At 46.6% G+C, this 16678-nt stretch overlaps 1 protein-coding gene across 1 annotated transcript; it reads left to right on the plus strand.

The window, feature by feature from the left end:
* The first annotated feature begins 961 nt into the window (after positions 1-961).
* On the plus strand, positions 962-2320 carry LOC139259595 (interferon-induced protein with tetratricopeptide repeats 5-like). The gene has a single exon (XM_070875084.1). It carries the CDS (start codon positions 962-964, stop codon positions 2318-2320), a length of 1359 nt encoding a protein of 452 aa, XP_070731185.1.
* The last annotated feature ends 14358 nt before the right edge of the window (positions 2321-16678 follow it).

The raw sequence follows: 16678 nt of genomic DNA on the forward strand, positions 1-16678 counted from the left end.
TATGGATGTACAGGTATTGGTAAGGCCATACTTGGAGTACTGGAGTGCAATTTTGGTCTCCGTATTTAAGGAAGGATATACTTGCATTGGAGGTTGTTCAGAGAAGGTTCACTCGGTTGATTCTGGAGATGAGGGGGCTGACTTATGAAGAAAGGTTGAATAGGTCGGGCCTATACACATTGGAGTTCAGAAGAATGAGAGGTGATCATATCGAAACATGTAAGATCATGAGGGGGCTCGACAAGATGGATGCAGAGAGGATAGTTTCACTCTTCGGGGAAACTAAAACTAGGGGACATAGTCTCAGAATAAGGGGCCGCCCATTTAAAACAGAGATGAGGAGGAATTTCTTCTCAGAGGGTTGGAAATCTATGGAATTCTCTACACCAGAGAGCTGTAGAGGCTGGGTCATTGAATATATTTAAGATGGAGATAGACAGATTTTTGAGCGATAAGAGAATAAAGGTTTATGGGCAGTTGGCAGGGAAGTGGAGCTGAGTCCATGATCAGATCAGCCATGATCTTATTAAATGTTGGAGCAGGCTCAAGGGGACATGTGGCCTACTACTGCTCCTATTTGTTATGTTCTTGTATCATTGGGAGTGGAGGTGTTTGAGGTGATGCTGCACATTGGGTGAGAAGTCTAAATGGCCACGAGCTGGTACATCAGCCAGCATGAAGGAGACCAGTGTAAGTACAGCTGAGATTTGCAGTCATCCCTTTACCGTTAGCAGTGGTTTTTGCAGAGATTTCATGGTCAGTGGGTCCAGGAGTCGGGAGAAGGCTTTAGTTAAAGAAACCGGAGAGAGGGGAGGGGGTGACACAGCCAGTCTGAGATGGGTTTTGATGAATTTTGTTCTCTTGCAGCAACACACAGAAGGATTTGTTGAAAGTGAAGCTCGATTGGCTTCAATGTCACTTCACATGGGGCCCACAGAAAGAAAACATTGACTTGGACGACATGAAGTATAGATTGCAAGATTCAATACAGGCTGGTGTGAAATATCAGGCCAGGTCTTACAACCACCTCGCTTTTGTAAACTGTCTGCAAGGCAACTGTGAAGAGGCAATTCAAAACTTAAAGGAAGCTGAAAAGATTCTGAGGGAGAACCATGAACATGAATTTGAAAGAAGAAGCATCATCACCTATGGAAACTATGCCTGGGTATATTATCACATGGGCCAACTGACAGAGGCCCAGTCCTACCTCGACAAGCTGGAGATGATCTGTAAACAATTTACTGATGGCTCTCGGTATACAGCACTGATACCTGAAGTATACGGGGAGAAGGGTTGGTCACTGTTGAAATCCTCCAGGAAATATTATGAAGAGGCAAAGGAATGTTTTGAGAAGGCTCTGGAGGAAGATCCTGATGACACTGAATGGAACGTTGGCTATGCGACTGTTCTGTTCCGTCTGGAAGGGTTTTCTAGTACCCCAGAGAGTGGTGACCGCAGCCAATCAGTGAAGCGGTTACAACGTGTGCTGGAACTTGATCCAGATGACTCTGTAGCCATGGTGATGTTGGCTCTAAAACTACAAGAGTTCAATCAAAAGGAGGAAGCACTGAAATTAGTTGAACAAGCATTGCAGAAGTCCCCTGATCTTCCATATGTAACTCGTTACGCAGCAAAATTTTACAGAAGAGAAGGAGATGTGGAAAAAGCTGTGGAGCTATTGAAGAAAGCATTAGAAATTACCCCAAACTCTACCTTCATACACCACCAAATAGGTCTGTGTTACAGAAAAAAACTATTTCAACTGATCAAATATCCAGGCAGCAAAGACCCTCGCAATGCTGCTTTTCAACAGAAAGCTGAGTTGATCAAACTATGCAAGTACCATTTTGAAAAGGCATTTGAGCCCCGCCCATTAACATTTATTTGTGCACAACTGGATTTTGCAGAAATCTGTTCATTAAATGGAGAATATCTCAAAGTAGAGGAGATTTACAGTAATCTACTGAAATTAGATGATTTTCATCCTGATAATAAGCAGGCAGTATATGCGCAGTTTGGGTTATATGAACTGCATCACAAAAGATCTGAATCAAATGCCATCAGCTATTTTCTGGAAGGACTTAAAATCCAACGTGACACAGTGGAATGGCAATTGTGTCGCGAAAACTTGAGAAAGATTGCAACAAAACAAATTGACAGGAATCCCAGAGACAGCAAGGCCTTTGGTGTTCTTGGGTTACTGCACCAGCTGGATGGGGAGAAGTGTGAAGCTATTGAGTGCTTTGAAAAGGCCTTGGAGTTTGATTGTGACAATGAAGAATATCTAAGTGCTCTTTGTGAATTACGTCTTTCAATCTAAATCAACGACGACTCTCCCAGCTAAAACTAAACACAGCGGGTAGAGTTTCTGCTTTGGGTGCAAATTGCACTTGAAGTTACGCTGGTTAGCTTACAGTTTAAGTTTCCACTAAATGCATTTGCTTAATCAGAAACGTAAAATCTTCCAAGAACCAGTGCAGTCAGTCAGTGTAACAGAATATAATCAGTTATTTTTTGCATTCAAAATATTCATTGATATATTTAAGAGTGGCAATTGGTGCAGCTTTATTGATACAGCTGAAAATGGATGTAACCTGCAAAATTAAATATTTTTAGTAAGTCTTTCAGCTGTGCTTTACCTGATTTAAGATGATGAAAATGGCTTTAAAATCTACACTGAACCAGTTATAAGTTTTATTGTTGTACACTAGTCAGACTTTTAATAATTTAAATATTTTTAAGATGTAAAACCTATTAAATTGTGCCTACTAGTGCCTGGGCACCTCAGAAAACCAGCTCAATTTGAAAACGCTCCTCGAAAGGTTGCAAATGGACGCAATGGGCGGAAACTCACCATCCTCGTTATTTCTATCTGGGGGTGTGGCCAGTTTTGTGGGCGGCGCCAGCTTCGGACAGAAAGCTTTTTAAACCAGGGTTAAAGATCACGGAAATCTTGGTTGATGCTTGACAGAACTTATGCTCGAGTTTCTGCGATCTTTTACACTGGTTCGGCCGATTTCACCCGGATTGTGCAATTTCCCTGCTACACGGGATGGCCGGTATCATGCCTGAAGAAAGATTAATTTCTCTCTCTCTCTGTGTAACGAGCCGCCCGCAGCTCCCTGATTTGCAGCCTCTTCAATGGATGGGGAACAACAGCCTGTCGGGTGAAGCAACAACCGCGGGCCCTTTGCTCAATAAAACCTGGCGGGACAGCATCAGAGTCCTGAATAAGAGATGAATTATTTTTTGGTGGGGGACAGGATGAGTGCCAGTGCTCCTTCAGAATAATGTGGGCTTAATTTTATTCATCCCACTGCTGACAAGGAGCCTCAGTCACTGACATTGTTAAAACGGGATGGTCGGTATCACGCCTGAAGAAAGATTATGTTCTCTCTCTCCCTGTAACGAGCCGCCCGCAGCTCCCTGATTTCCTGCCTCTTCAATGGAAGCGGTTAATTTCCACCACGGCTAAGGGATATAAAAAATAAGTTAAAATGATGAAAAATAATAAAGCTTTATAGTTGCAGATACAGATTTCCCAATGAGAAATGTTAATTTGCTGTAATATCAGAGATTGAGTGTTAAAATAACCAATAAAAAGATACTATAACTACAATTTTATTTGTGTCATTGATCTGTGCTAATGCTGACAGTAAGTGTCACTCATAATCCACACTTTGTGATGGTGAACTGTACCAGCTCTGTAAGGAACATTCAGACCAGCCTTTAACACAGGCAGTAAACTAAACAGCTGTTGATTGTGGAGTGAAACATGGCCCTTACACTGCTAGCTGTAGCCACAGTGCTATTAGAGAAAGGTGAGGGAGGAATGGTTGGGAAGATCCAGAGGAATGGGACAATGGAAGAATCTAACATTGGGAGAGGCTGCAGACGCCTCACATCATATTTAGACCTATTGGAAAAGCAGCCCCTGGAAGGGTTCAGCTTTTCTGTGGAGGTATTGTCCCAGGTCTGTGCAATGCTGGAAACTAGTTTTAAGGTATTGGAGGGGCTGCACAGACACCTGTGTGTGGGAGGGCGGAGGGGGGGGGGGGCTAAATTGGACAGCCCCGAAGACATAAGAACATTCAAAATCAGAGCAGGAGGAGGCCATTTGGCCCTTCGAGCCTGCTCCGCCATTCAATGAGATCATGACTGATGTACCTCAATTCCACCTTCCCGCACTATCCCCATATCCTTTAATTCCCTTTGTTCCCAAAATTTTATCGGCCTCTGTCTTGAATATACTCAACGACTGAGCATCCACAGCTCTCTGGGGTAGAGAATTGCCAAGGTTCACACCCCTTTGAGTGAAGACATTTCTCCTCATCTCAGTCCTAAATTGCCTATCCCTTATTCTGTGACTGTGACCCTGTGTTCTAAATTCCCCAGACAGGGAAAACATTTACCCAGCATTAACCCCCCAGCATTAACCCTGTCAAGCCCCGTAAGAATTTTATATCTTTCAATTTTTCAATTGTGTTAAAACAAATTATCTTTTTTTCACGGGGAACTCTTTTTGGAGCAAGGGAAGAACATTTCCGGTCAAAAGGACTGCTCCTCCCGCTACAATCCCCGGCCGAAAGGACTGTTCCCCACTGGCTGGACCCACTACAATCTCCCGAAAGGACTTTTCCCCACCGGCTGGACCCACTACAATCTCCCGAAAGGACTGTTCCTCACCGGCTGGACCCACTACAATCTCCCGAAAGGACTGTTCCCCACCGGCTGGACCCACTACAATCTCCCCGAAAGGACTGTTCCTCATCGGCTAGACCCACTACAATCTCCCGAAAGGACTGTTCCTCACCGGCTGGACCCACTACAATCCCCCCGAAAGGACTGTTCCTCACCGGCTGGACCCACTACAATCCCCCGAAAGGACTGTTCCTCACCGGCTGGACCCACTACAATCCCCCCGAAAGGACTGTTCCCCACCGGCTGGACCCACTACAATCCCCTGAAAGGACTGTTCCCCACCGGCTGGACCCACTACAATCCCCCGAAAGGACTGTTCCCCACCGGCTGGACCCACTACAATCCCCTGAAAGGACTGTTCCCCACCGGCTGGACCCACTACAATCCCCTGAAAGGACTGTTCCCCACCGGCTGGACCCACTACAATCCCGGACTGAATGGCCCCCCCCCGGTCACCCTGCGAGTTGAAGTTCAGGAGCCGGAGGGCCATTCGGCCGGAGATTGCACCGGGTCCCGCCGGTGGGGAGCAGTCCTTTCAGGGGAGTGGGTTTCAGCTTGCATCAGCGTCTCTGGTTGTCCTGGCAACTTCAGCTTTTCGCGCATGCCCAGAGAGTTTTTACCGTAGACTTGTAGCTCCGCCCCAAACTAACTTCGGAGAGCGTTGCACCAATTCAAATATTTCTTTGACGAAAGTCCCAATTTTTTTTCTCTGCCGCAAACGCACAGAAAAAAATCATACATTAACATGTGTGGGCATCAAAAATCCAGCAAATAGAAAAGAGGGGCCTTTATCTCTCTGCAGCCTCTTTGTGTGCTCCTCTCAGCTTGCTTTCCCACCTAACTTTGTATCATCAGCAAAGTTGGATACGTTTTACACCGTCCCTTCATCGAAGTCATTAATATAGATTGTAAGTAGCTGAGGCCCAAGCACTGAACCTTGAGGTATCCCTCTAGTCACAGCCTGCCAAACTTAAACATTCTTGTTTATTCCTACTCTCTGTTTTCTGTCCATTAACCAGTTTCAATCCATGCTAATATATTACCCCCAATACCATGAGACGTAATTTTGTGTAATAACCTCTTGTGTGACACCTTATCGAATGTTTTTTGAAAATCCAAATACACTACACCCACTGGTTTTCCCCTTATCCATCCTGCAAGTTACATCTTCAAAAAACTCAAAACAGATTTGTCAAACACGATTTCCCATTCATAAAAGATGGATGCAGGGATCATGAAGTGCGATTAACCTGTGGCTGTTAATTGCAATGCAGGCAGCAAGTCAACTTTGTGCTGCATGTTCAGCCATGAACTCATTGAATGGCGGTGCAGGCTAGAAGGGCCGAATGGCCTACTCCTGCACCTATTTTCTATGTTTCTATGTCTATGTCTGACTTCCTCTTTCATAATTGTCAAGAATTAATTCATTCACTCAATAGCTCATGCAGATCCTCATTGGAGGTTGATAGTGTAAATGCTAATACATTCTGAACTAGTTAATGTTAGTTTTGTGAGTTAAATTCTAATCAGCAGCAGCATTGGAGGAGAGGCAAGATTTAAACAGCAGAGGAGAGACCAGTGTAGACCTAATCAGCAGCAGCATTGGGGGAGGGACAAGATTTGATCAGCAGAGGAGAGACCAGCGTAAACCTAATCAGCAGCAGCATTGGAGGAGCAGAGAGGAGAAAAATCCAGCAGTGACATCACAGGACAGCTGGTAAATGATTGGAGCTGAGGCGGACCAGAGCGAGAGCGAGAGCGAGTGCTGAGCAACTCAACACAGGCTGAATTTGAAATAGTGACGTCAGAGTAAAAAAGCCAAAATGACATCGGCACAAAGGTGAGTAGCTGGTGAGTGTTTTTTTTAAATTTAAAGTTTATTTCTCCCAGGTTAGTTCATAGTCTATTAAATATGTCTGTACAAGATGGTTTTTTAGACCAGTATGTTGAGCAGTCTATGAGGGAACAGGCTATCCTAGATTGAATATTCTGCAATGAGATGACATTAATTAATAGTCTTGTTGCGCGCGGTCCTTCAGGGAAGAGTGACCATAACATGATAGAATTCTTTATTAAGATAGAAAGTGAAGTAGTCCAATCCAAAACAAGTATCCTAAATCTAAACACAGGAAACTACGAAGGTATGAGGAATGAATTGGCTATGATAGATTGAGAAGATTCATTAAAAGGCATGATGGTGGATAGGCAATATCTAACATTTAAGGAACGAATGCATGAAATGCAACAGTTATACATTCCTTTCTGGTGCAAAAACACAAAAGGAAAAGTGGCCCGACCATGGCTAGCAAAAGAAATTAAGGATAGTAATAAGTGAGGTTATCCACTTTGGTTGCAAAAACAGGAAGGCAGAATAATATCTGAATGGTGACAGATTAAGAAAAGGGTAGGTGCAACGAGACCTGGGTATCATGTTACATCAGTCACTGAAGGTCGGCATGCAGGTACAGCAGGCAGTAAAGAAGGCAAATGGCATGCTGGCCTTCATAGCAAGGGGATTTGAGTATAGGAGCAGGGAGGTCTTACTACAGTTGTACAGGGTCTTGGTGAAACCACACCTTGAGTATTGTGTGCAGTTTTGGTCTCCTAATCTGAGGAAGAACATTCTTGCTATTGAGGGAGTGCAGTGAAGGTTCACCAGCTTGATTCCCGGGATGGCAGAACTGACATATGAAGAAAGACTGTATCGACTAGGCTTATATTCACTGGAATTTAGAAGTATGAGGGGGGATCTCATAGAAACATATAAAATTCTGACAGGATTGGACAAGTTAGATGCAGGAAGAATGTTCCCGATGTTGAGGAAGTCCAGAACCAGGGGTCACAGTCTAAGGATAAGGATTAAGCCATTTAGGACCGAGATGAGGAGAAACCTCTTCACCCAGAGAGTGGTGAACCTGTGGAATTCTCTACCACAGAAAGTTGTTGAGGCCAGTTTGTTAGATATATTCAAAAGAGAGTTAGATGTGGCCCTTATGGCTAAAGGGATCAAGGGGTATGGAGAGAAAGCAGGAATGGGGTACTGAAGTTGCATGATCAACCATGATCATATTGAATGGTGGTGCAGGCTCGAAGGGCCGAATGGCCTACTCCTGCATCTACTTTCTATGTTTCTATGTTTCTATTCACAGAGGGGTCATACAAAGTTGCCAGAAAAAGTACGAAGCCTGAGGATTATTGGGAGCAGTTCAGAATTCAGCAAAAAAGGACCAAGAGATTGATTAAGAAAGGAAAAATAGAGTATGAGAGTAAACTTGCAAGAAACATAAAAACCGACTGCAAAAGTTTCTACAAGTATGTAAAAAGAAAAAGATTAGTGAAGACAAATGTAGATCCTTTACAGTCAGAAACGGGAGAATTTATAATGGGGAACAAGGAAATGGCAGAACAATTAAATAAATACTTTGGTTCTGTCTTCACGCAAGACGACACAAATAACATCCCAGAAATGCGAGGGAACCAAGGGTCGAGTGAGCAAGAGGAATTAAAGGAAATGATTATTGGTAAGAAAATAGTGCTGGAGAAACTACTAGGACTGAGGGCCGATAAATCCCCAGGGCCTGATAATCTGCATCCCAGAGAACTAAAAGAGGTAGCCATGGAAATAGTGGCTGCATTGGTTGTCATTTTCCAAAATTCTATAGATTATGGAACAGTTCCTGCAGATTGGAGGGTGGCAAATGTAACCCCATTATTTAAAAAAGGAGGGAGCGAGAAAACAGGGAACTACACACCGGTTAGCCTAACATCAGTAGCAGGAAAAATGCTAGAGTCTATTATGTAGGATGTGATAACGGCACACTTAGAAACTATCAAAAGGATTAGACAAAATCAACATGGATTTGTGAAAGGAAAATTGTGTTTGACAAACTTACTGGAGATTTTTGAGGATGTAACTGATAGAATAGATAAGGGAGAACCAGTGGATGTAGTGTATTTGGATTTTCAGAAGGCCTTTGGTAAAATCCCACATAAGACATTAGTGTGCAAAATTAAAGCACATAGGATTGGGGGCAATATACTGGCATGGGATTGAAAATTGGTTAACTGACAGGAAACAGAGAGTAGGAATAAACGGGTCTTTTTCGGGGTGGCGGGCAGTGACTAGTGGGGTACCATAAGGATCCGTGCTTAGGCCTCAGCTATTCAAAATATATATATAAATGATTTGGATGAGGGAACCTAATGTAATATTTCCAAGTTTGCTGACGACACAAAACTAGGTGGGATTGTGAGTTGTGAGGAGGATGCAAAGACTCTGCAAGGTGATTTAGATAGGTTGAGTGAGTGGGCAAACACATGGCAGATGCAGAATAACGTGGATAAATGTGAAGTTATCCACTTTGGTAGAAAAAACATAAAGACAAAGTATTATTTAAATGGTGATAGCTTGGGAAATGTCGATGTACAAAGAGACCTGGGTGTCCTTGTACACCAGTCATTGAAAGCAAACATGCCGGTGCAGTCAGCAGTTAGTAAGGGAAATGGTATGTTGGCCTTCATTGCAAGAGGATTTGAGTACAGGAGCAAGGATGTCTTACTACAGTTATACAGAGCCTTGGTGAGACCATACCTGGAATATTGTGTGCAGTTTTGGGCTCCTTACCTAAGAAAGGATATACTTGCCATAGAGAGAGTGCAGCGAAGGTTCACCAGACTGATTCCTGGGATGGCAGGACTGTCGTATGAGGAGAGATTGGGTCAACTCGGCCTGTCTTCATTGAAACGTATAAAATTCTGATGGGGTTGGGCAGACTGGATGCGGGGAGGATCTTTCCGGTGACTGGGAAGTCTGGAACAAGAGGTCACAGTCTCAGGATACAGGGTAGGAAATTTCGGACTGAGATGTGGAGAAATTTCTTCACTTGACACAAAAGGCATCAAGGGGCATGGGGAGAAAGCGAGAATATGGTGTTGAGATAGAGGATCAGCCATGATCATATTGAATGGTGGTGCAGGCTGGAAGGGCCGAATGGCCTACTATTGCTCCTATTTTCTCAATAGAGGCATGACAGGGCAGCTCAGTCCCGTGGTATGCACACTCTGCCATGTGGGAACTCCAGGACACTTCCCGTGTCCTGGACAAACACATGTGTAGGAAGTGTCGTCAGCTGGAGGAGCTCGAGCTCCGGGTTTTGGAGCTTGAGTAGCAACGGGCATCACTGCGGTGCATCCGTTAGGCTGAGAACTTCGGGAATAGCATGTTTCAGGAGATGGTCACTCAGCACCCTAGGAGTGAGCAGCCAGGGAGGAAATGGGTGACTGCCAGACAGAAGAGGAGGACCAGGCATGTAGTGCAGGACTCTCCTGTGTGCATCTCGCTTTCCAATCTGGGTTCTGTTCTGAGTACTGGTGAGGGCGATGGCTCCTCTGGGTTCCAGAGCAAAGTACACAGCACCACGGGTGGCTCAGCTGTACAGGGGGGAGAAAGGAGAGAGGGAGAGTAATAGTAGTAGAGGATTCGATCATTACAGGAGCAGAGAGGCATTTCTGCGGCTGCAGGCGGGACTCCAGGATAAAGTGTTGCCTCCCTGTAGCCAGAGTTAAGGATGTCTCTGAGCGACTGCAGAACATTCTGAGAGGGGAGGGTGTAAGTATTTCTAAATCTAGTTCCCCATTATACACAGTTCTTTGACTTCAGGATTTATAAAGAACAAAATACACACGGCTCAGAGTTTTGGATCAACGAAGATTTGTTCGTTTATTGAACATACACACAATTACTGCCCAGTATAAATCCCTACGATTTTTATTGGACGGATTAACCCCAAAATACAAACCCCTATGAAAGGGTAATTTGCATCAGCACATGATTTGACTGGAAACGTACAATCACCAATTCCCCGGCTGTCTGCTGAGGTTGACTGTAGGCCCAGATCTTAGTTGCAGCTTGAGTCCCGAAGACACACTGCTGTCTGTTGCTGTTTCGATACTGTTCCTGTACTGGCTTTCCCCTCGGAAATGGCTCTTCTTTATACCAAAGACCAACTTGCAACCTCAAAACAGATTTCCTTTCCCTCCTGTGAAGACAATGGCAGCATCAAATGTGTGAATGTCTCTCGCAGGGAATTCTTGGTGGCTAATTGTCCCTCATTTAGGGTCATTGTCCATGATTACTCTGGCCACCGCCTGTCTGTCGTGTGAAGTCCTTTCTGACAATATAACCTTCCCAAGGTGACTTCATTGTTGGTTTCCAGTCGCATTCTTATTCAAATGGTTCAGGGCCCAGTCTCGGCCTGCACTGATACCAGCCTTTCTGGGACCATGGTCTAAGGTACGCCTCTTTAACAATGTAACCCCTGAAGGTAAATGAATATGTGAATGGTCCTGTATCTTTTCAGACAGAAACCATTGAAGGTGTGAATGTCTCTCTTCTGGTGCTATTGTCTGTGTTGATTAGATGAAATGGCAGTTAGCCTGCATCATTGTCTCTGATGGTGTCTCATGGTTTTGCTGCAATGTTAGAATTAACCCTTTGCTGCCCAACTCTTTTTGTGGGCTGTAATGCAGTTCTGAGTTTTTATATTTAATAGTCCAATTTTTAGCGTTGGGGGGTGAGGGGGGAGGAACGGAGCCTACAAGGGTGAACAGCCAGAGGTCATGGTCCATATTGGTAAATGATAAACCCAGCAATTACAGGCCAGTGAGTTTAACCCCGGTAGTGTGAAGCTTTGAGAAACAGTGATCAGGGACAAAATGAACAGTCACTTGGATAAGTGTGGATTAATTAAAGATAGCCAGCATGGATTTTTTAAAGGCAAATAGTGTTTCATTAACTTGATTAAGTTTTTTGATGAGGTGACAGAGAGCGTTGATGAGGGTAATGCGATTTCCAAAAGGCGTTCGACAAACTGGCTCAAAATAGACTTGCCAGGAGCGTTGAAGCCCATGGAATAAAAGGGGCAGTGGCAGCATGGTTACAAAATTCGCGAAGGGACAGGAAACAGATTCCATAAAATTGCCACTCGTCCTGATTGGGGGCGGTAAACTTCTGGGGCTGGGACTCCTTGTGCCCGGCTCGGGAGTCCCACCCGGGGTGTGGAATTTGGCCCTTCCGCCCCTCAACAGAGGTGGAGCGCCATTGGAGATTGTTCGTGTCCGTGGAGGGGCGCTCCCGGGGCAGTAGGATGGCCCTGACTTCGGAGCCCAGCGCACTGCTGGCAGCATCAGCGTCTCATGTCTGCTCCGTTAGCACTGATGTGGCAGAATGTCCCTCAGGTTCAATTAAAGGGGAGGGCTGCTGTGTGCTCTGCAGTCCCGTTGGTGGCTGCCACTGGGCCAACAGGGACACCCTCGACTGGGCCAACAGTGCTGCTCTCATAACAGAGCGCCGGGCTGCAGGATTGCGGTTCTGTCGAGGCGAGGACCACCATTGTCGGGCTGACAGGGAGTCGGGTAACAGAAAAATAAAGCGGCCCACGGCGCAAACGGCCTCCCCATTCGGGTGTAGTGTCGGCGGTGGATGTCCGCGGGTTCGCGACTCGTGAAGCTGGCGGTGATATCGGCCGACGCCATCCTCGCCGCCCGCTGAGTATTTTCCTCCGCCGGGCGCAAAGGGGTCAGCGCGGGGTGGTGACGGGTCCGTGTGCACGCCGATGGTATCATCGTCGTGAATGCGCCAGCCCGGGGCACAAATCGTGGGGTGCGGCGTTAACGGTACAACACCCCCAAAACCTCCGGGGCAATTTCCACGGGGGCACTATCGTCCTCTTCCCCCGGGCGATAACCTCGTTGCGTCCCATTAGTGTCCATTAGCGCGAATGGAGCTATAAAAATGGTCAATTTGGCCCTCAGAGATTAGTGGTTAACGGTTGTTTTTAGGACTGGAGGTAGGTACACAGTGCTGTTCCCCGGGGATCACCTCTGCGACCACTGCTTTTCTTGATATATAATAATGACGTGGACATGGATGCACAGGGCACAATTTCAAAATTTGCAGATGAGACAAAATTTGGAAGTATAGTGAACAGTGAGCAGGAGAGTGATCGATTTCAGCAAGTCATAGACGGGCTGGTGAAATGGGCGGACACGATGCAGATGAAATTTAATGCAGAAAAGTGTGAAGTGATACATTTTGGTCGCAAGAATGAGGAAAGGACATATAAACTAAATGGTACAATCCGAAACAGGGTGAATGAATAGTGGGTATGTGTGCACAAATTGTTGAAGGTGGCAGGGCAGGATGAGAAAGCAGTTACAAAGGCTTATGGGATCCTGGGCTTCATAAATAAAGGTAGAGAGTACAAAAGTGTGTAAATTATGATGAACGTGTATAAAACACTGGTGTGGCCCCAACTGGGGCATTGTGTCCAATTTTGGGCACCACACATTACGAAGGATGTGAAGGCCTTAGAGAAGCTGCAGAAAAAATGAACAAGAATGATTCCAGGAATGAGGAACTTCAGTTATGTTGGTCAACTGGAGAAGCTGGGGCTTTCTCCTTGGAGCAGAGAAGATGGAGATGGAGCTTTGATAGAGGTGTTCAAAATAATGAGGGGTCTGGACAAAGTAGCTAGAGAGAGAAACTGTTCCCATAGGCAGAAGAGTCAAGAACCAGAGGAATCAGATTCAACGTGATTGGCAAAAGAACCAAAGGTGATGTAAGAAAAAATGTTTGTACGCAGCGAGTGGTTGGGTTCTGAATGCACTGCCTGAAAGGGTGGTGGAGGCAGACTCAATCTTATCTTTCAAAAGGGAATTGGATAAGTATCTGAAGGAAAAACAAATTGACGGTTATACCGGGAAAGGGCAGGGGAGTGGGACTACCTGAGAGTCGCCACAGGCTCGACGGGCTGAATGGCCTTCTTCCATGCTGTAACCATTCTATGGTTCAATGAATTCAGGCATAGACTGGGTGGTAAATGACAGGAGTTAATGTGAAGAGTCGAGGATTTGTCTGGTGCCTTTGGTTCGTATCCCTGTCAGGGTATATATATATTTTTTTATTCGTTCATGGGATGTGGGCATTGCTGGCAAGGCCAGCATTTATTGCCCATCACTACTTGCTCTTGAGCAGGTTATTGTGAGCCGCCATCGTGAACCGCCGCAGACCCTATGATGAAGGTGCTCCCACAGTGGTTAGGGCGTGAGTTCCAGGATTTTGACCCAGCAATGATGAAGGAACGACGATATATTTCCAAGTCAGGATGGCGTGTAACTTGGAGATGATGGTGTTCCCATGTACCTGCTGCCCTTGTCTTTCTAGATGGTTGGGGGCGCGTGTTTGGGAGGTGCTGCCAAAGAAGCCTTGGCGAGTTGCTGCAGTGCATCTTGTAGATGGTACAAACTGCAGCCACGGTGAGCTAGTGGTGGAGGGAGTGAATGTTTAAGGTGATGGAAGGGCTGCCAATGAAGCAGGCTGCTTTGTCCTGGATGGTGTCAAGCTTCTTAAGTGTTTTTGCACAGAGTCCGCTCCGTCGAGCAGGATGAGACGTGTTCGCGTTTCTTCTTCCAAAAGGTACACAGGGGGAGCTCTGTGATCACCAGCGACGTCTTCACAGCCTGACATGCTGAGGATCAGCAAATCCTTCTATGCCGGGCTGTACAACGTCAAGCCCACAGACCGTGCGGCCTCGCAGTCTTTCCTGTCGTCTATCTCAGAGGTCTTAGACCACAGCGAGCGGGAGAGTCTCGATCACCCACTAACTCTGGACGAGCTGACAAAGGCCGTCCCGTCCCTCATGATGAGTAAAACTCCCGGAAGCGACGGTTTAACGGTCTAGTTGTATTCGGCTCTGTGGGACTGGATAGGCCCAGGCCTGCTGGAAGTGTACGGGGGTATGCTTCTGGCTGGCAGCATGTCAGAATCAATGAGGAAAGGCATCATCACCCTCATCTACAAGCAGAAGTGGGAGAGGGAGGAAATCAAAAACTGGCGGCCATTTCGCTGCTCAATGTGGTCGACAAGATCCTGTCAAAGGTCATCGCAAACAGGGTCAAGTCTGCTCGGGAGCTGGTGATCCGGCAGGAAGATCTCTGATAGCCTCGCGCTACTCAGGGATACGATCGCCTACGTGCGGGACAGGAGGGTGGACACCTGTTTAATCAGCTTGCCTTTGACAGGATATCGCACACGTACCTGATGGACGTGCTCTCCAAATGGGGTTTGGGGAGGGTATCCGCAATTGGATCCAACTGCTCTACACAGACATCAGTAGCACAGTTCTAATCAATGGGCGGGAAACTGGAAGCTTTCCAATCAGGTCTGGAGTCAGGCAAGGCTGTCCCCTCTCCTCTGTCTTGTTTGTGTGTTGTATCGAGCCCATTGCCGAGTCCATCAGGAAGGATGCGGGCATTAGGCGGGTGACAATCCCAGGCAGCGGAGGCGTTCAGGTCAAGACCTCCCTGTACATGGACGACGTCACCATCTTTTGCTCGGATCCGCAGTCAGTCCGCGGATTGCTCACAATCTGTGACCAGTTTGAACTGGCCTCGGGGGCGAAGGTCAGTCGCAGCAAAAGCGAGGCCATGTTCTTTGGAAGCTGGTCTGACCGATCCTTTATTCCCTTCACCGTGAAGTCAGATTACCTGAAGGTGTTGGGAATATGGTTCGGAGCGGACGGGTCGTGCGTGAAAAACTGGAAGGAGCGTATCGCTAAAGCCAAACATAAACTGGGATGGTGAAAGCTGTGCTCACTTTCCATTGCAGGAAAGAACCTGGTCACGAGGAGTGAGGAGCTCTCGGTGTTGTACGTGGTGCAGGTCTGCCCCATACCCCACTCCTGTGCCGTGGCAGTCACCCGAGTCATCTTCCATTTCATCTGGAGATCGAAAATGGACCGTGTCCGCAGAGACATGATGTACAAATCTCTAGACAAGGAGGGAAAGGACGTTCCAAACGTGGCCCTCATCCTGATGGCCACCTTTGTGTGCGGCTGCATTAAGCTGTGCATTGACCCTTCGTACGCAAACACCAAGTGTCAGTACGTGCTGAGATTCTATCTGTCCCCGGTGTTGCGAAGGATGGGTCTGGCCAGGCTGCCACGGAACGCTCCGACCAGTTGGACCATGCCTCAGCACCTGTCCTTCGTGGAAAGGTTTTCAAGAAAAACACCTTTGACCACAAGGCCATAAAGCAGTGGTCAGCACGCAAGGTCCTGGACGCCCTACAAAAGAAGGAGATGATGGATCCTGTCGGACGGTTCCCCGAGCAGGCTGTCGAACTCGTTTGGCAGAATGTCTCATCGGCAGAGCTTTCATACAAGCACCAAGACATAGCTTGGTTGACGGTGAGATGGGCCCTACCCGTCAGGTCCTTCATACACAGCCGGGGTTTCAGAGACACGGCACTCTAGCCCTGAGCCGGCTGTGGTGCGGACGAGACTGACATCCATCTCTTTCGGGATTGCCCCTTTGCAAGGCAGGTCTGGAAGGAGATGCAGTGGTAGCTGTCGCGGTTCATCGCAAGCAGCTCCGTAACACAGGACTCTGTGCTCTACGGACTGTTCCCCGGGACACACACCGAGACAGACATCATCTGCTGCTGGAGAGCCATTAACTCGGTGAAAGACGCACTTTGGTCTTCCCAAAACTTGCTGGTCTTCCAGAGCAAGGAGATGTCCATGGCCAAGTGTTACAGACTGGCCCAATCCAAGATCCAGGAGTACGTACTGAGGGTCACACTAAAGATTGGTGCAGTTGCCGCAAAGACATGATGGAGAAGAGGCACAGTTTAAGGCCCTTCCGCCACGGTAAACCCAGGGTATGAAATCAGACCCCCCTCGGGCTGTACTTGTTAATCTGCTTGTATACACAGAGCATCATGGACTGAAAAACACCTGTGTTGTGCCATGTATAATGAAAGTCTCTGCACTCTTTAGTAACTTGTAAAAAAATGTAAATGTATCCCCATCCGTTCCATGTACTGTTTTTTCTGCATAGTGCTACATGTAACGTGATTGGTGATCGGTATTGAAATGTATCCTGGAATCAAACAGGTTCGACCTTTTGGGCCAAGTGG

This window comes from Pristiophorus japonicus, chromosome 3 (assembly GCF_044704955.1).
Source record: "Pristiophorus japonicus isolate sPriJap1 chromosome 3, sPriJap1.hap1, whole genome shotgun sequence".
Classification (NCBI taxonomy): Eukaryota; Metazoa; Chordata; class Chondrichthyes; family Pristiophoridae; genus Pristiophorus; species Pristiophorus japonicus.

Bases quoted from the DNA above. Each gene is read 5' to 3' on its own strand.
- LOC139259595 (XM_070875084.1), top strand. From the start codon at position 962: ATGAAGTATAGATTGCAAGATTCAATACAGGCTGGTGTGAAATATCAG.